We start from the raw sequence: 18,826 nt of genomic DNA on the forward strand, positions 1-18,826 counted from the left end.
GGCTGAAGGTGCTTGGCTCAAAGCAGGGTGGGGAGGCCGGGAAGAGCTCCAAGGATGCTAGAATCTCTGCTTCTGTCAGCTTAAGCCCTATCCATCAAAGTGGTGGGAAAAGGGTCCCTTTCCCCGGCCTCTGACCCACCCCTCCTCCAACCCAGAGGGAGACACCAAGACTGGGGACAGAATCCCATTCAAGGGGGGAAGAAAAGGAACAATGGCTATTCAGGCCTTTGCCAGGGTCATAACTCGCCCCCCACCCCATCTCCAGGCCCCTTAATGACCCAAAACATCAACATTCAGAGGCAAGAGAGAGAAGCAGAACAATCCCCTATTCAGCACCATGAGCTCTGCTGGAGCACATGGGGATAGCGGGATGGGAGGACAGAGGAGGAAGAAGGGGGGTGGGCCACAGTTCCCTGGTTGGCCTCCATTTCCTTCCTGAGTAGCCTGCTCACTGGGGAACAAAGAGCACGCGCTTTGGGCCCAACAGTGGAGGTTTCCTCCCTTCCAGCTGTGTGATGAAGCCTCAGTTTCCTCATCTGTTTGGGTCCAGGCTAGCTACTTCAAAGGGTGGACTTGAGGATAAAGCGAAGGAATGAATATATTGGGCTAAAATAACACCTGCCACATGGCAGAGCTCAGTCAAAGTTGGTGACTATTATTGTAATTTATTTTCTATTATATGTCTAAGCAGGATGGACATATAATAGAAAATATGGGGCAAGTTTAGTTCAGGGGATGCAATGTGTGCTGGAGACAGAGAGAGAGAAAGGAGGAGGAGGAGACGGAAGAGAGAGAGTGTTTATATATAACTTGTATTTGTATAATCTTTATCATTTAGAAAGCACTTTCACCCACCCCACCCCATATGATCTTCACGCCAGTCCTATGACACACCCTTTAGAGATGAAGAAATTAAGTTTAGAGAGCTTAAATGACACTATTTCATATTCTGTTCAGGGTAGCAGGGACAATACACTTGACCAATTCTCACAAATGTCCTCAAAAGGCATCTTTTATGATAGTGTTATCAATCCCGGAGATGCCTCAGAGTTGCCCCAGAACTTCTGGGAACTATGCCCTAGCTCTCACATACATTTCCAGGCTTATCTTCCTCTCTGCCTGTATCTTCCTCCACTCCTGACGAACAGATGCCCCTTTTATCCTCACACATTCCCTCAGATTCCCTGGCCACGCCCCCTACTATTCGCTGGGTCGGTTCTACTGGAATGCCTTCCTTTGCCATTTTTCTCTGTTGAAATTCTCCTAATCATTCAGGTCCTATGCCATTTGCCATCCATTTTTTGAAATGTTCTCCCAGCCCAGGCCTCTCCCTCAGGAAGTCTGAGGCGCATATCTGCTTGTGCCCTGATGTGTACTAGTATCTCGGCACTTTTTACGGTGCCTTAAGTGGAGGCAGGGATACCACTATACAGCTCTTTGCACTCTAGAGCCTAATGCAGTGTCTGGCAGTGACGAGGGCCCTATAAACATGCTGTGATTGATTGAAGACTTATGGCTTCTTTGGCACTTAATCATGTTATCACATATTGCTGGGTACCCACTAGCTGCTATGAGGGATGCAAAGATTCAGACTCTCCTCAAGTGGCTTACAGTCTAAAACAAGATAAGTGTGCAAATGACTATTATGAGGCAGAATATGCCACAAGAAGTGTGCCAACAAAATGCATGTTGGCAGAAAATCTGACCACATCTCACCATGCTTAAACCTGTTCCATGACTTCCTCTTAGATCAGGACCAAAATCTCCCCCACCCACCAGCTTCTGCAGCCCCCCCACACCCTTATGCACTCTGCCTACATTTCTGCCACACTGGCCTCCTTTAGTCTTGCCCCACTGCCATGCTTATCCGATTCTAGGCCTTTTCACAATGTTGGTCCCTCCTCCAAAACACTCTGGCATCCTCTTTGCTGCTCATCCTTCAGATTTCTGCTCATTTCCTCAAGGAAACTCTCTGGGCTGCCCTGAACAGGTCAAATTCCCATTCCTGCTTTTTTATAGCACTTATCTTGATGTGCATTTACACATTTATTTGTGTGATTAATTTGATGAATGTCTGTCTCCCTAACTGGATTCCCAATCCCACAAGTGGGCATCTAGGTGTTTGCTCATGGCTGTCTCCCCCATGCCTGTCATGTCCTAGGGGCTCAATAAATATCAACTTAATAAATGAAGTAATGATGGTTTGGAGAACATTTCATGAAATGGATGACAAATAGCATAGGACCTGAATGATAGGAGAATTTCAATACATAAAAGTGGCAAAGGAGGGCATTTCGGTAGAAGAGACTCTGAAGAGTTTTAGGGGGTGATCAGAGAGCTCTGAGAGAACGTGTGAGGATAAAAGGGACATCTGTTGGGCAGAAGTACAGGAAAATATAAGGCATAGAGGAAGATAACTCTGGAAAGGTATGTGAGAGCCAGGGGATAGACAGTCTATACCACCAGGTTGTGATGGGTTTTATTTGTAAGCAATGAGGAGCTAGTGAGGTTTGTGACACAGAGAAGTGACAAGGCCAGAGCTGCTCTGTTAATTGGTTCCAAGTGAGAAGTAACGAGGGTGTTGGCAGTGAAAATGAAAAGAAGGTGACAGACTGGAGGGACCCCACAGAGAGGAAATTCGAGGACTTGACCATGAGTAACTAAATGCTTTCATTCAGAGAGAAGGAGAGGTTCTAGGATCACCTCCTTCAGAATCTCCTGCAGTATGGATCAGCAATGCCCCCTAGTCCTAAGGGTCAGACTCTCCAGGGACTGGGCCTGGGACTCTGTATGTGAACAACCACCGAGCATTCGTGATGTACACTCAAGTTTCAACTTCTGGGCCACATGGTTTATGCGTCCATATTGGGCGCCCAAATAACAGAACGAGTCAAAGAATCCCGAGGTTTTGACCAAGGGCAAGTGGTAAAATGGTAGCACCATTAATAGGCAGAGGGGTGCCAAGAAGAAGACCCAGTTTTTGGCCAGTTGAGTTCAGTTCAGCCCTAGAGGGTTAGTTAGAGACAGCAGGCAGACCTCAGAAACAACATTTAGGGACAAGAGAGATGGTAGGATTTCATTCTCTGATTATTTTCAGAGACCACTCTATCTGGAATGGGCTAGCCCTGGATTTTTCGATAAGCAAGACCATGAACTAGATGATCTGAGGAAATCTATTTGGTCCTAACATGCAGTGACTCAAGGAAAAGGCTTCTAATGGGACAAGGATAAAGGATGTTCACAGACTGATGAGGAATAAAAAGAAAATCAGTTTTTCCTAGCAACTCAGACACTATACCTCAAAGCACCCAAGATGTTTTTGCTCCTAGGAAATGGGAGACAACATCTTCCGGGCATGACCCGAGATCTCTAGGACATTTCTTTTCACCCATACCTATGCAACACTGTGTTAGAACATATGCTGCGCCCAAGAAATCCCAAACCTCTCTTACCAGCACCTCTCACCCCCACTAGAACGTTCCACGAGGGCAAAGACTTGGAAGTTTATTATTGTTGTGTCCCACATGCCTGGAACAGTGCCTGCAGGAAGCAGGTGCTCCATAAGTGTTCATCAAATGAAGGAGTAAAGCATGGGGCACTTGATTTGGAATCTCAGCTCTGCGTTGTAAAACTTTGTGCAACTTAATCTCTTTCAACTTGTTTCCTTTCCTATAAAATAGGAACACTAGTTCCTTCATAAGATCACTGTGAAGATTAAACAAGGTAATGTGTGCAATGTGCTTGGCCCATGCCCCATACGGTAACTACCTTGTGGTCATCATGACACTTGTCTCCTCCACTCCTGGGCTCACACAAAGTGGGGCGTATAGTGGGGGGGTGCCTAAAAATCAGCTTCTGTCAAATCCTTTAAGGTCTCTCTGTCTGACCCTCTTCACCACATTAAAGACATAAAAGAGACAAAAGTTGCACAGAAAACTCTAAGCTGGAAAGAACCCTCCCTCACATCATCATCACTGGTGTGGGGGCCAAATCATTCACCTGCTGATCTGTATGATGGGAGAAAAGGAGCCAGAAGAAATCTTAAGGCTGCTTTTCATGCTACAGAGGAGAATGAGATCTGAGCAGTTAAGGGACTTGCTAAAGGTTACACAGTAAGCCAATGAGTCTGGGATGAGAGCCCGAGTCATGTCTGCCCACTCCCAGCCCAGGTCTTCCCCCATCCTGCTGCTGGAGCCCTGGAGATGGCAGTGATCAGGTATGTTGGAAGAGACAGTGATGCTGAAGTAAAGCATTCCAGTCACTGCCCTACAACAGAAAAAGGTCAGCCTAGTCAAGGTAAATGACCACAGACGAGGAGGACCCAACCAAGGCTTTTGGAAGCAGCCAAAGCCCCATCTCCTCCGTTCTTCCAGATTCTCTAGCTTAAAATGTCTAGAGGAGACAAGCACAGAATGCAAATAAGCTCAGACTTGGAGGAGGTCTGGGGAAAGAGAAGGGCCCAGGGCAAACAGAGGCGGACAGAGGGTGTCTGCAACCTCCTGGCCATCTCCCTGGAGACAGGCTGGATGAAGTCAGAGCCCAGGGAAGCAGCGAGTCCAAGGACTCACTCAGCAGCAGGACATGCAACTTCTGAAAAAACAAAGCTCCCATGTCAGGAAATGTCCCCACATAGAGGAGGTAACAAAAAAGAGAGGAATCGCCTCTGGGCAGGGGACTTCCAGCTCTCCTTTGTTTGTGGGGATGTTTTTGGTTCCCAGCTTCAAACTATGGCTTGGGGACGGTGGGTAATTTAATTAAACATTGCCAGAGCTTGGCTGAAGTTGCCTGGGAGCCCGTGGTTTAAAGTTCCTACCCTGTCACGGCCTCATCAATGAGCTATGTTGAGAGGAACTGTGTGTCTATTGGCGGAGAAGGGAGAGGAGGGGGCTCCGAGCCCAGAAACCCAGAGATTCTATTCTACTTTGACAAGCTCCCTGACAGACCCAGCATTCCTGGGAATTCAGCCCAGCACCTTCAGCACCCAGCGCAGGGCCTGGGACTGAGGAGGGAAGCGCTCAGCACACGTCGACCAACTGACCATTAGAATGAGTGGATGTAACATACGCAGTCTGAATCCTGTGCCTCAAAGACAGGCAAGAACGTAAAACATACCCTAAGGCAGTCTTTAAAATGACCCAGGGCCAGCTCTCTGCCTCCAGGCTAAAATCTGAGGAGCCCTAGCCTCGGACTAAACTGCTAACCACCAGATAGCGGTCAGCTCGTCCTCAAAGAGTGGTCAGACCTGGGGGAGGTCCGTTAACTCAGTTTTCTCCAGAACTTCACTTCTGTAAAAAGGACCCGTCAGGCTATGACCCTTCCTAGGTACTATGGCCATCTTAGATACCTCTAAACAGTGATTAAACTTTCTCCCTTCCCAAATGTGGGACATGGGGCTGGGAGCTTTATGTTACCAGGGAGGTTCTCCATATGCTGCAGAGACTTAGTCTGAAATAGAAAAGCTAACACCTGTCCGTTTATTTTGAGCAGGACTGGAATTCCCTGTCAGGTGTCTTAACTGCTGGTCTCCCTGGTCCCACCTCCATGGCTCAGCTCCCCACCTCTCCAGACATACTCCCTCACCTCCACAACCTCTATCCAAATCCTACAATTATATTCTCTCCCTCCCCCTCAGCCACACTCTATCTTCTTTCTCAGTCTCCTCACATTCCTCCTTATGCCCTCCTCCTCCCAGTCTCTCCCTTTCTCACCAAGTTTCAAGCCCCTCCAGATGATAACCCTTCTGAAATCCTTTCCGCAGAAAGCTTTACTCATTCCGCCAGTGTCTGCAAAGTCCTTGGCAAAGAGGTTGTTGGGAGTTATGACTCAAGATGGGGGCATGAAGGTGGAAAGATAACCCTTTCCCATGACAATCCTAATTAGTGCACAGGATGTGGGGGCTTTCCAGGGAAGCTGAGGTCTGCTCAAACAGCTGTTCTCTGACCCTCTGGGACTCTCCCAGTCATCCTCTCTAGTCCCTCCCCTCCACACCTGCCCCTCCAGGCTCCTGGGTCACAGGCTCGGGAAAGTCCAGCCAGAATTCCAGAAACAACCCCCCATCCCCATGAGGGAGACAGAGACTTGTCCCAGGTCCTCAGTGAAGCCTGGACACACTGGGCCAAGCAGAGGTGCAGCTCTGCCCTGCCCCTTCCGCCAATGACCCGCCACCCTGACCTTCTCTCTGCAGGCTCCTCTCCTTGCTCTAACCTGGACAGGCTGGTCAGCTGGGAAGTGGGATTGTGGTGGCCGCAGTGCCAACTTGATTCTTATGAAAAAACAGTTTAGTGTTCTGGGAGGCCAGAGTGTCCCTCATAGGCGGCTGTTTCAGGAGGAAGCTTGGGGATAGTTTCTCCTTAGGAATCTGCCGCCTCCTCCTCCTCCTCCTCCATGGACAAAGGGAGTGGCTTCCCTGCCAGGCATTCCGGAATCCGGTGCCTCCGCCTCCTCTCTCCATCTGCTAGGGCCTGTTGCTTCAGCCCCCGGAGTGCACCAGCAGCGGCACAGCATCCAGGGCATTTCATGCCCTAGAATCCGCCCAACTCCCGTCTCTCCTCCCAGGGAGGCCGGGCCCTTCCCATACTAGACTACTGGGAGGGAGCCAGAGCCTGCGGGGAATCCCTTCCTCCTGCCCCAGCTGTGGGAAGGCATCTCACACAGGAGGGGCAGAGGCAGTCAGGTGGGCGATGAGGGTGATGTGTGGGAGGCCCAGGGGTGCCTGAGACAAAGCAGGGTCAGCTGATGTGTGAGGGATGAAAGCAGGAAGCCTGTACTAGAGGCAGGGATTGCTTGCGGCAGGGGCAGCCCCAGAATTTCTTTATGGGGTGATTTGGGGCCATCAAGCGCTTAAAACGGGGTGTAAAAGAGAGGTTCTTAGGAGCTAGGTTGAAGATCGATTTGCATAACCAGAACATTGATGCTACTAGCATGGACGTTTATTGCAGCGGGGATCTTAATAGGATCATGGGGAGTAAAATGCCTCGCGCACGACTACCTTTTGGTGACGCCACCGCACGGAGGTGCGGCCTGGGTGGGCTGTCCCCGGGGGCTCGCGAGGCGGGAGATCTCAGGGCAGGGAGGGGAGGGGGGTTGGGCGCGGGCGAGGCAGGGACGACCGGCTCACCCGTGTCCTGGCGGAACTGGTTCATGGACTGCAGGTCGATGATGTAGGGCGCGAGACGGCTGTCCACCTGGCCCAGCACCACGCTGCCCCCGGCGCGGGGGCCGGCGCGGACCACCGCCTCGATGTGGTGGCTCACGGCCGGGCTGTAGGGGCGCCAGCGGCCGTGCTCGTTCAGCCATTCCCAGACCACCACGGCCGAGGCCAGGAGCATGGCGAGCCCGGGGCTGCGGCGGCGGCGGCTCTGCGCTGCCTGCCTCCGGGGCCCGGAGCGCCCGCCCTCCTCCGCTTCCTCCTGCGCCGCCGCCTCCGGGCCTCGACCGCGCCCCCCGCCGCGCGCCCCGACGCCCCTGGCAGCCTCAGCTCCGGCCCATGGGCCGCTCCCCAGCAGCGCATCCACCGGGGCCAGGAGACCGGGGCCGCCTGGCTCCGACTGCGCGCCGCAGCCGCCGCCGCCGCCGCCGGGGTCCGCCGCTGCTGCCGCTGCTCCGTGGGGTCGAGTCGCTTCATGCAAATGTCCGGCTCTCTGCAAACAGGCCCCCGCCTTGCAAAGCCACCCGGCGGGCGCGCGGCCAGAGCCTGGCGGCCGCGAACTGGAGCTAACAGTGAGGCGAGGACCGAGCCCTCGCACCAGTTGCGCCTCGGGCTCTGCGGACGCCGGGGTGGGATCTCGCCTCGCGACCGCGCTCGGAATGGCACGCCGTGTTTCCCTCCCCTCTGCCCACCCTCCCCCTGCTTTCGCCGCACGAAATGCTGTCGCCGCCTTGGCGAGAGCTCCCCCTCCCTGTGGCTCTGCTCAGTCGCTTCCAGAATGAATCGCCCCTCCCAAGCGGGGCGCTAGGGCAAACCCGCGCCCGCGGGGGTTTCCCCAGGCCCTGGACGCCGAAAAGCTACCCGCCATGACACGGCCCCGGGACCGCAGCTGTCGCCCGGCTGCAACTTTGCAGCCTTCCCCCCAGAAATGGGATTTCTTTTTATTTAATGCAGTGTGGTCAGTGTCTGCAGCGCCAGCTCGGAGACACGCAGTGTCTTTGGCTCGCGCACGCACTCACACATTCACACTCGCACACACACGCACCCACACCCCCACGCCCTCATTGCTCCGGCTCGTATTACCTCATCTTCACCCGCATCTTTAGCTGTCCGTCAAGGATGCAGAGCCACGCCCCTTGACTACGCGGGCTGGTGCCCTGGACCTCGCGCGCCCCCTGCTGTCCCGAAGCGACGCGTGACGGCAAATGGCCACATGCTTTAGTTACTGCTCAGCTCCTACTTCTGCTGATGGGACCCAGTCCAAAGGGATGCAGCAATTTGGGGAATGACGGATTTATATCGTCTATGTAGGGAGCAAATGTGTTTTTTCTGGCCTGCTTCAACGTTACAGTAGTCAAGAAGACATGTGCTAAATTTATTTATTCTGCAGGGTTTCTGTGACCAAAATAACGAGACGCTAGGACATACACAAGCTAGACTTGGTTATTTTGGTCATCAAATGTGGAAAATTATCTAAAAGGGCAGATTGACATCAGGATTACATGTTAATCTTACCAGAGAAGACAAACTTTGTTTTGCTGAGGTTGCAACCACATAAAACAATGGATTTATATGATCAAGATCCAGGATAGGAGATGGAAAAATAAAAATAGGTTGTGTGTTAGAGACTAGGATTATGAATCCTTTTGAAATAATCGTTTTCTTTCATAATCTCATATGGTTCTTTTTTGTTTGGAAGATTTATTTTCCCTCTCTCTTTCTTGCTTTCTCTTGTATTACAGCTGTCTTTTCTCCCATCTCTCCCATTGTTAGTATTTTCCGTATCTTTTTCATCCCTCTACACTTACCTCCCTCCTCAAAGTTATAAATACAAAGCAAAAGGAAAAATATCAGATGTGCTTTTCTTTAGGGCTCCAAAAGCACCAAGCTTAAGGCTACCTTTGAGCTTAGTTCTTTCTGGTGCCCTTGTCCAGAAATCTCCCTGTATGACCTCCAGAATCTCCAGTCAGCCACTGCCTTAAGGCCAGTCTCCCAATCCAACTCAATCAACACCAGTCATCAAAATATCACATTTCAGGGTTTGAAGGACAAAAGGAAAAGGAGTAAAGGAGACCTCGATTAATCCTACCAAGAGCCATTATTATTCCCATTTTACAAATGACGAGGTTTAGGGAATGTGAGTGATTTGTCCCAGGGTATATTTAGCCAGAGGGGAAATTGGTATTCGAAATTTAGTTGGGCACCGAAAAAAAAAAAAAAATTACTGGTTCCGTAGCACAAGTTATATGACAGGCAGGCAGTGCAATAAGAGGCAAGGCATATGGCAATGTAAAAGTGTCTCAGTGTGAAAAAAGAAAAGGGAGAAAATGAGGAGAGATTGCTCTGGAAGGACAAAAGTAGTACTGAAGAAAATGTAATGTAAAGCTTTATTGAGCTATTTTTACCTTCACCCATGAGACCAAGAGTACGAAGACTTTTCATTCCAAGCATAAGAGTATGGAAACTTGTGGTCTCAGTAGGTATAGATCCAGAAACTATCAGTAATGATGAAGGGGATGTTGGAAGGACCAGAGAGAAAACAGCATCTGACCAGCTAAACGAGAAATTCCCAGGTGAAAAAAAGCCTGAACCAGATAAGAGGACTATTAACAAATGTTAGACAGGCTGTTTGAAAGATGAATGGAAACCAGGAAAAAAAAAATGGCTCTTACCTATGTGCAGCCTGATTTTGTATCTGGTCTTCTTGTATCTGCCAACTACAGCAGAACCGAAATGCCCAATGACAGGTGAAAAGGTTTGTATCTAGCCTGATTGATTAGCAAGAAGAAGTGAATATATAGATGACTTGACATTAGTAATCATTTACAGTGGTAAGATGTGTATTTTTGGTAAGCTATGATAGTTTGTAATTCATAACAACCTACTTGGCAATAATAATTTATAATTATAAATTCTTAGATCTTCCAAGATAATCCTAATTTCAAGTAATCTGTACCATAAACTCCTGAAAACCTCAGACATTTCATTTTAGTATCCAAACTATAATAATCTTTAACCAAATGATGTGCGCAATTTGTAATTTGGAATATGGTAGCTATAATATAACCTCACTAATTAAGGCTGATTGGAATGAAGCTAGTCTGAATTGTCCAAAGGTATAATTTGATACTTGAAAAAATGCCATCATTGCTTAACATCAAGGTTCAATGAAAAAGCCATTCTCTTCTTTTTCTGTGGGATGTTCATAGACAAAAGTCACTCTTTTTTCCAATTACCTATTGCTATGAAACAAACCATCCTAAAATTAGTGGCTGAAAACAGCAACAAGCTGGGTGTTTTTTGCACAAGAATGTGTAGTTTGGAGAAGGCTTGATGAGGACAGTTAGTCTCTGCTCCACATGGGGCTCAAGGCAGCTTGAAGGACGGCTGGGGGCTGGAATCATCTGCAGGCTTGCTCATTCACATGTCTGGTGCTTGATGCTGGCTGTCACCTGGGAACTTAGCTAGGGCTGTCAGCCCAAGCCTCTACACTTGGCCTATGTTGCTGATTAGCTTCTTCACAGCATAGAGGTTGGGTTCCAAATGAGTGTGACCCAATAGAAAGAATCAGACAGAAGCTGCGTTGCCTTTTTTTTTTAATTAAGTTTTTTATCTTGGAATAATTGTAAATTGACATGCAGTTGTGAGAAATAAGATAGAGAGATCCTATGTACCCTCTTCCCCCACGTTACCCAACTGTAACATCTTACAAAACTACACTTACAAAACTATAGTACAATATCACTACTGATATTGACACAGTCAAGATACAGAGTAGTTACAATTCTGCTCCTTTATTGATACAATATCATTGTATCATACATTACACATTATACATTTTGTATACAAATGTATATAATATACATTTCCATCATCACATTGGAAGTTGCTGTTTTATAGCCACATCTAATCCTCCCCCCACCACCTGTCCTTAATCCCTGGAAATCACTAATATGTTCTCCATACCTATAATTTTGTCAATTCAAGAATGTTATGTAAATAGCATCGTATAGTATGTAACCTTTTGGGACTGGGTTTTTTCCACTCGACATACTTCCCTGAAGATTCATCCATATTGTTGTGTTTATCAAGAGCTTGTTCTTTTTTATTGCTAACTAGTATTCCATGGAGTGCACGTACCGCAGTTTGTCTTCTTGTTACCCATTAAGGACCCAGAGTTGTTTCTAGTTTGGCATCTTATGAATAAAGCTGCTGTGAACATTCATATATATGTTTTTGTGTGAACATAAAGTTTCCATTTCTCTGTGATAAATGCCCAGGAATACAATTGCAAGGTCACGTTTAGTTTTTTTTAAAGAAACTGCCAAACAGTTTTCCAGTGTGGTTGTACCATTTTACATTTTCACCGGTAACATGTGAGTGTATATGTTCTATCGGTGCTTGAAAGGAATGTGTATTCTGTTGTTGTTGGGTGAAGTGTTCTATAAATTTTCATTGATGACTTTGGTTCGTCTATCTCAGGCCGATTTTCTGTATAGTTGTTCTATAAATTGTTGAGAGCAGTGTGTTAAAATCTCTAATTATAATTGTGGATTTGTCTATTTTGCCACTTTGCTGTTTTGTGCTTGCACATTTAGGATTTCTATATTTCTCGGTGGATTAACCCTTTTATCATTGTATAATACCCCTCTCTTTTCTAATTTTCTTTTATCTAAAATCTACTTTAATATTAATATAGGCACTTAGGTTTTCCTTTTATTAATGTCTGCATGGTGTATCTTTTTTCCATCCTTTTACTTTCAATCTGCCTATAATATTATATTTGAACTAAGTTTCTTGTAGACAGTTTATAGTTGGGTCATGTTTTAATCTCCTCTGCCAATCTCTGCCCTTTAATTGGTATATTTAAACCATTTACATTTAATGTAATTATTGATATGTTAGGGCTCATATCTGCCATTTTATTTTTTGTCTTCTGTTTGTTCTCTGTTTTATTTCTTCTGCGGGTTACTTGCACATTTTTAAGATTCCATTTTGATTTATAAATAGTGTTTTTTAATGTGTCTCTTTGAATAGCTTTTTTGTGACTGCTCTAGCTATTACACTATATATTCATAACTTATCACAATCTACTGGGTAGTTATTTTAACAGTGTCTCTTGTAGTTTACATCCAAAGTAATGGTAAGTTTCTCCTTTTAGGGAGTTGTCTGGCCTTTGGGATTTTCCTCAGATGAATGTAATCCTTGAAACTTGGTGCCAGCTCTCTTTCTTGAACTTTTCCTAAAACACCTCTGACCAGAAAAATATTTCTTTCTCAGAGTATCTAAATTAACCTAATTGTCTTTGGGATCCTAAAAATAAATAATTTACAGATTAAAAATTCCTAAATCAACTTAAAACTTTTCCTTTTCCTTTTGTACACAGTGTGTGATTTTTCTGTGGAAAGTTCAGAATAAATCTCAAAACCTGGTGAATAAAATCTGATCAGAGTTGGTCTTGGGACCTAAACTACAGACCAAATGTCCCATCACTTCAGCTGTTGCAGGTAAGCTTCTTCAGAAAGCCAACTCTGAGACAAAGCTTAGTGGGCAGAATATTTACAAAGGAGCATACTTTGGCTCATCACCTGGGAAGGAAGGAAGGAGATAAAAGCAGGATTGGGCAAAGGGAGAAGTTGTGTTGCAATGCAGGCCCTGTGGGCAACAGAGGATTAATCTCACCCAGAGAGGTTTGGCCCTTTGCCCCTGACTCTTGGGAGACAACCTCTAAGCTTTTGGAGTGTCCTGCCTGACAAGAGTGCTTTTGTTTACCTGGGGCCTTGCGCCATGCCAGATAGTTAATTCTAACAATGTAAAACATGGTAGAGGCCTTGGGACATAGAGTATCAGCTTGACCTCTGGAGGGGCTGGAAACTAAGGTCAGCTTCATGGGTGGTCAACCATGTCTACATGACCAACCCCTAATGAAAACTCTGGACACAAAAGCTTGGGTGAGTTTCCCTGGTTGGCAATACTCCATGTATGTTGTCATACATCATTGCTGGGAGAAATAAGCGCCAGCCACACAACTCCACCGGGAAGGGGCAACTAGAAGCTCCACACCTGGTCTCTCCTGGGTCCTGTTCTACTATGTCTCCCTCTGCTGATCTTTTTTTTTTTTTAATTATGCAGTTTATTTTGAGTGGCAGTTTTAGGTTTACAAAAAAATTTAGCAGGAAATACATAGAGTTCCCCCAGTGCCCCACCGTCTCAGTTTCCTCTATTATTAATGTCTTGTGTTACTGTGGCACATTTGCTACAATTATGAGCCAATATTGATACATTATTATTAACTAAAGTCATATTTTACGTTAGGGTTCACGCTTGGTGTTGTACATTCTATGGGTTTTTACACAGAACCCACAGAACATAAGCAATAGTATCTCATCACTCTTTTAAGTTGTAATCTTCTAATGGCATGTGACATTAAGCATCTTTGCACCTGCTTATTTGCCACCTATCTTTTTGATAAGACGTCTGTTAAGGTCTTTGGCCCATCTCTTTAATCCAGCTGTTTGTTTTCTTATTGTTGAGTTTTAAAAGTTCTTTGTATATTTTAGATAACAGTCCTTTATCAGATGTGTTTTTCACAAATATTTTATCTTAATCTGTGGCTTGTCTTTTCATTCTTTCTCTCTCTCTCTTTTTTAATAACAGGTGCCCCAAGGCCCAGGAGTAGCAGGAAGTGCCTTGGTGTCCCAGTGCTCAGGCTCATGTGGACTTTCTCTGAACTCATCAGCACTTACCTCTGTACCTCACAGCAGTAGGGATGAGGTGGCCTTCATTCTCTTAACAATGTCTTTCACAGAGCAGAATTTTTTCATTTTAATGAAATCCAACGTAATTTTTTCTTTCATGGATCATGTTTTAGTGTTGTATCTAAGAAGACATCACCAAATCCAAGATCACCTAGATTTTTCTATGTCATCTTCTAGGAATTTCATAGTTTTGTGTTTTACATTTAAGTCTATCATCCATTTTGAGTTAACTTTTGTGCAAAGTGTAAAGTCTGTATCTAAATTCATATATATATATATATTTTTTGCATGGGGATGTCCAGTTGTTCTTGCCCCATTTGTGGAAAAAACTATGTTTGCTCCATTGTATTGCTTTTGCTCCTTTGTCAAAGATCAGTTGACTATATTTATGTGGGTCTATTTCTGAGTTCTCTGTTTTGTTCCGTTCATCTATTTGTCTCTTCTTTCACCAATACCACACTGTCTCACTTACTGCTGTTTTATAGTAAGTCTTAAGTCGGGTAGTGTCAGTCCTCCAACTTTGTTCTTCTCTTTTATATTGTGTTGGCTATTCTGGGTCTTTTGCCTTTTCTCATAAACTTCAGTATCAGTTTGTGAATATCCACAAAATAACTTGCTGAGATTTTAATTGGGATTACACTGATTATAGATCAAGTTGGGAAGAACTGACAGCTTGACAATATTGAGTCTTCCTATCCACGTACATGGAACATCTCTCCCTTTATTTACATTTTCTTTGATTTCTTTCACCAGACTTTTGTATTTTTTCTCGCATTGATCTTGTACATATTTTGTAAGATTTATGCCTAAGTATTCCTCTTTTGGGGGTGGTAAAGAAAATGGTATTATGTTTTAAATTTCAAATTCCAATTGTTCATTGCAGGTATATAAGAAAGCAATTGAATTTTGTATGTTAACTGTGTGTCTTGCAACCTTGTTATAATCACTTATTAGTTCCAACAGGTTATTTTTTGTTGATTCTTTGGGATTTTATACATAGTACATAGACAATCATGTCATCTGTGAACAGACAGTTTTATTTCTTCTTGGTATACTTTTTACTTCTTTTCCTTGTCGTATTTTATCAGCTAGGACTTCCAGTATGATATCGAATAAGAGTGGTGAGAGTGGACATCCTTGCCTTTTTTCTGATCTTAGCAGAAAAGCATCTAATTTCTCACCATAATATCAGCTGTAGGTTTTTTGTAGATTTTCTTTATCAACTTGAGAAAGTTCCCCTCTGTTCTTGGTTTGCTGAGAGTTTTTATAAATGGGTGTTGGATTTTGTCAAATGCTTTTCCAGCATCTATTGATATGCTCACATGGTTTTTCTTCTTTAGCCTGTTGATGTGATGGATTGCATCAATAAATTTTTGGATGATGAACCAGCCTTGCATGCCTGGAATAAATCCTACTCCTTTGCTGATTTTCATGTGTATCCTTTCACTGTAATAAACCGTAACCATGAGTATAACAGTTTCCTCAATTCTATGAATCTTTTACCAAATTATTGAACCTGAAGGCCTTTGGGACCTCCTGAACTTGTACCCTGGAATAGTCTTGGCCAATAGGAAGCTCAGGAGCTAAAACGGCCAATCGGAGATGCCCCACACTTGCCCTTTGCCGTGTAACCTAACATACACACAAGTTCCAGGAATTAGGATGTGGATGTCTTTGCAGGGATGCTCCCCACATTGCCCGTGCAATTGACTTGTGATCTTTTGTCCTGCTCATACTCAGTCCTGGGTGTACCACTTCCATCTCATGTGAGACAGTTTTGGGCCACACCTCACATGACGATTTGGTAAATCTGATAGAACTCACCACATAATGGGCAATTCTGGATGCATAGTCACTTGATCTCTCAAGATCAGGCGTTCCATCTTTATCAAGACCAAGTAGCACACTAGGAGTTGTTATTCGAAAGGCATATAATTCTCCACTGCAAATGGCATGGCTTTACTCCAGAACGCCAGAAATCTGCATTGTGGTTCTCCCACTTGGACTTTCCATGTACTCCACATGGTATCTTTTCCCTCATCTGATACTTCTAATACCATAGGGTCAGCTAGTCTGCATCGTCGAAGTAGCAGTACTGTTTTCATCACAGCCAGGGTCTTCTGCAGGACCCTTTCCTCATCTAAACCCCATTTAGAGCTGGCAACCTATTGTGTCACCCTGTCAATGGTGTGGAATATGCTACCATCAGAAACCAAGGAGGTGGTGTACTTCCTTCTTCACAGTAGGGTATGCAAGATTCAATAATTTATCTTTCACTCTGGATGAGATGTCCTGGCATATCCCTGATTTAGTGCACTTCTAATTCTTCATAGGGTTTCTCTCCCATCATCTGAAATGCATGTGTATCATGATCTCTAATATGTTGGCTCCTTCTTGCTCATCTGGTCTGATTAGCATGATGTCATTGATAAAGTGGATTGATGTGATAGTTTGCAGGAAGTACAAATAGTCCAGATGTTTTAATCTGTATTATAACAATAGAAGAGAGTGATAATATAGTTCTGGGGCAAAACTAAAAATTATATACTATTGTCTATTCCATGTGAATCCAGCTGCTTGTGGCTGCCTCTTCTGATAGTGACAGAATGGAACACATCCATCCAATCAATGGCCACATATCATGTTCCTGAGGCCATGTTAATTTGCTCTAGCAAAGATACCACATCTGGCACAGTGGCTAAAATTGAGCTTACCATGTGGTTTGACTTTGTGGTAGTCAACTGTTGTTCTTCAAGACTTCCTAGGTTTCTGCAGGGCCAGACTGATAAATTAAATGCATATCTGACAGAGACTATTATTCCTATATTTTTTAGATCTTAAGGATTACACTAATTTTCATCCCTGCCCACCCACTTAGGTAAGTGTTTTGAAAAGTGGGGCAGAGTTTCCTAAAGACTTCTAGTGCTGATGAGATAAAAATTGGACTTCAGGATTTAATAAGGGAGAGGGTCCTATATACATCCCAAGCTCTTGGCTGGGACCCCTAGAGAGGTAAACTCTAGAAGTGGAGCAGACCAGAAGTAGACAGAGCCTTAACATTCTGTAACTCTGTCTCAAGTCAGTTTCGTCCCTAACTGAGTAAGATGATCTGATTTCACTCTGTCTATCAGAAGATATGGTAACCCCTCCTAGGAGGAAAACAACAAAATCCAGGTGATGAAGTAGGGGATAAAATTTCCCCCAGAAAGGCAACTGCCACTTTTTCATGTAAAAATCCAACATGATGCCAAAGCCAGGCTGGCTGAGCTACTGGATACGCATACCATTTGTATTTGACTACCAAGGCCTTTTGGACCCTTCCTTTGTTCAAGGAGTCTGAGTTGAACAACTCCAAAAAAAAAAGGAGGCCAGATGGAAGAGACATCCTTGGCTCCAGCCATCAGTTTCTGCCTGAGCGTATCCACGGGTTAATGGCTGCCTTTGTTTAGAAGGTGTGCACAGGTGGCTGCATCCAGCAGGTGGTAGTGTTGTACCAGGAAATGGCGTCTCTGGGTGTTCTGGTGCCTTTCAGTCTTCAAGCTGGGATTTTCCTATCTTCTTTGGGATTCTATATTATTTTTTCCTGGAATATCCAGAGCGGACAGGGCAGTGTTTTGGGGGACAATCTACATGTTCCACATGAAGCAGTTCCTGAACAGGAGAATCCCCTGTAGCACTTATGAGATGGGAAGAGCAGGAATACAGCACATGATTCCACAACAACAGCACGTCAAATCCACCCAAAAGGCTCCACATACAATGTCACTCCAGCTTTCTTTCCCCACCTCAAATCTTGCCTAAACCCCATCGACTGAGTTAGGGTGCCTTTCCTCCTATAGGAACACAGGGGCTCCACCCAGGAGCCCAGGCAGCTTCAGGGAGGTGGGCAAGGGAGGAAGGTGGAGGAGAGAAAACTTGATTGTCAGTCTCTTTCCCTCCCTCGTTTGATGTCTTATTCCAGGGTCAGCACCTAAGCACCAGTGCTGGTTCTTCTCCCACGTACCTCTCAGTGTCTGCTGAGCATCCAAGTTCAGGGACCCCTTTTCCACCCCCACACACGCTGCCTCAGCTCCATCCGTCAGTCCTTGGCACCTTTGACCACTCCTGTGCCCAGAATCCTTTCCTCTTCTGGGACAGGGTAGGATGGTGATTTGGGCACCTGAATTCATCAGAGCCGTAAGTTTGAATCCCCCTCTCCCATAGTCATATGAGTGTATGGCCTTCAGTTCCCCTAGAAGACAGGGAGATCTCAGCTTCATCTCTGATTATCTTTCTCCAAAAGCAGACAAGGTTTTGGTAGAGGGGAAGGGAGGGATCAGGGGGTGAGGAGGGAGACGAGAGTGACTACATGCTTTCATTTTTGATTTTGAGCGGCTGGTGGTGGTTTGGGTTCAACCAAATGAACTTCTAATGTTTTAGTTCACCCAAAGCTGATCAATAGCAATTGCCATCATATAGCAAGATCATTATGGTGCTCCATTATCATAACATCTCTTCCTGTTCCTGCCAAGAGGAAAGTAACATGAGTAACAACCAAGGAAACATTTGGGTGGCTTGTTTCAACTCTATGAGTCAATCAGACTCGTTAACAGCTATGTCAGTGAGGGACCCTTAATTCCACCCCTCCTGACTGCACCCATCACTTAGTGAAAGCATTTGCTAAGAACTTCTCATATCCCTGAACCTATCCCATAGTAATCTTGTCCTTCTTCTTCCAACAGTTACTTTGAAAAATTATTTAGCTAGCCATCTAAGCATAATATCATGTTATTGCTAATAATAGACAACTTGGCATTTTTCAATCCAATAATTCTGTGACAGATGACAGACAAATGTTGTTTCTAATAATTGAAGGGGAAATTGAGGCACAGGAAAAGTTTTTTTTTTTGTCCTGAAGTCACTTATCATCAATGAATGAAGT

General features: G+C 45.2%; 1 protein-coding gene across 4 annotated transcripts in view; it reads right to left on the reverse strand.

Moving 5' to 3' along the window:
- DTX4 (deltex E3 ubiquitin ligase 4) overlaps positions 1-7,557 on the reverse strand; it is a 35,410-nt gene extending 27,853 nt beyond the window's left edge. For 3 of the 4 annotated variants that reach the window (XM_058526808.1, XM_058526805.1, XM_058526807.1), the window contains exon 1: positions 7,118-7,557. In XM_058526808.1, the coding sequence (XP_058382791.1) occupies positions 7,118-7,328 (211 nt within the window). In that variant the 5' untranslated portion in view covers positions 7,329-7,557. Of the gene's footprint in view, positions 1-6,988; positions 7,042-7,117 lie in introns of those variants that run through there. The other variant, XM_058526809.1, reaches the window with a different exon arrangement.
- Between the last annotated feature and the right edge of the window lie 11,269 nt (positions 7,558-18,826).

This window comes from Diceros bicornis, chromosome 31 (assembly GCF_020826845.1).
Source record: "Diceros bicornis minor isolate mBicDic1 chromosome 31, mDicBic1.mat.cur, whole genome shotgun sequence".
In the NCBI taxonomy this organism is placed as follows: domain Eukaryota; kingdom Metazoa; phylum Chordata; class Mammalia; order Perissodactyla; family Rhinocerotidae; genus Diceros; species Diceros bicornis.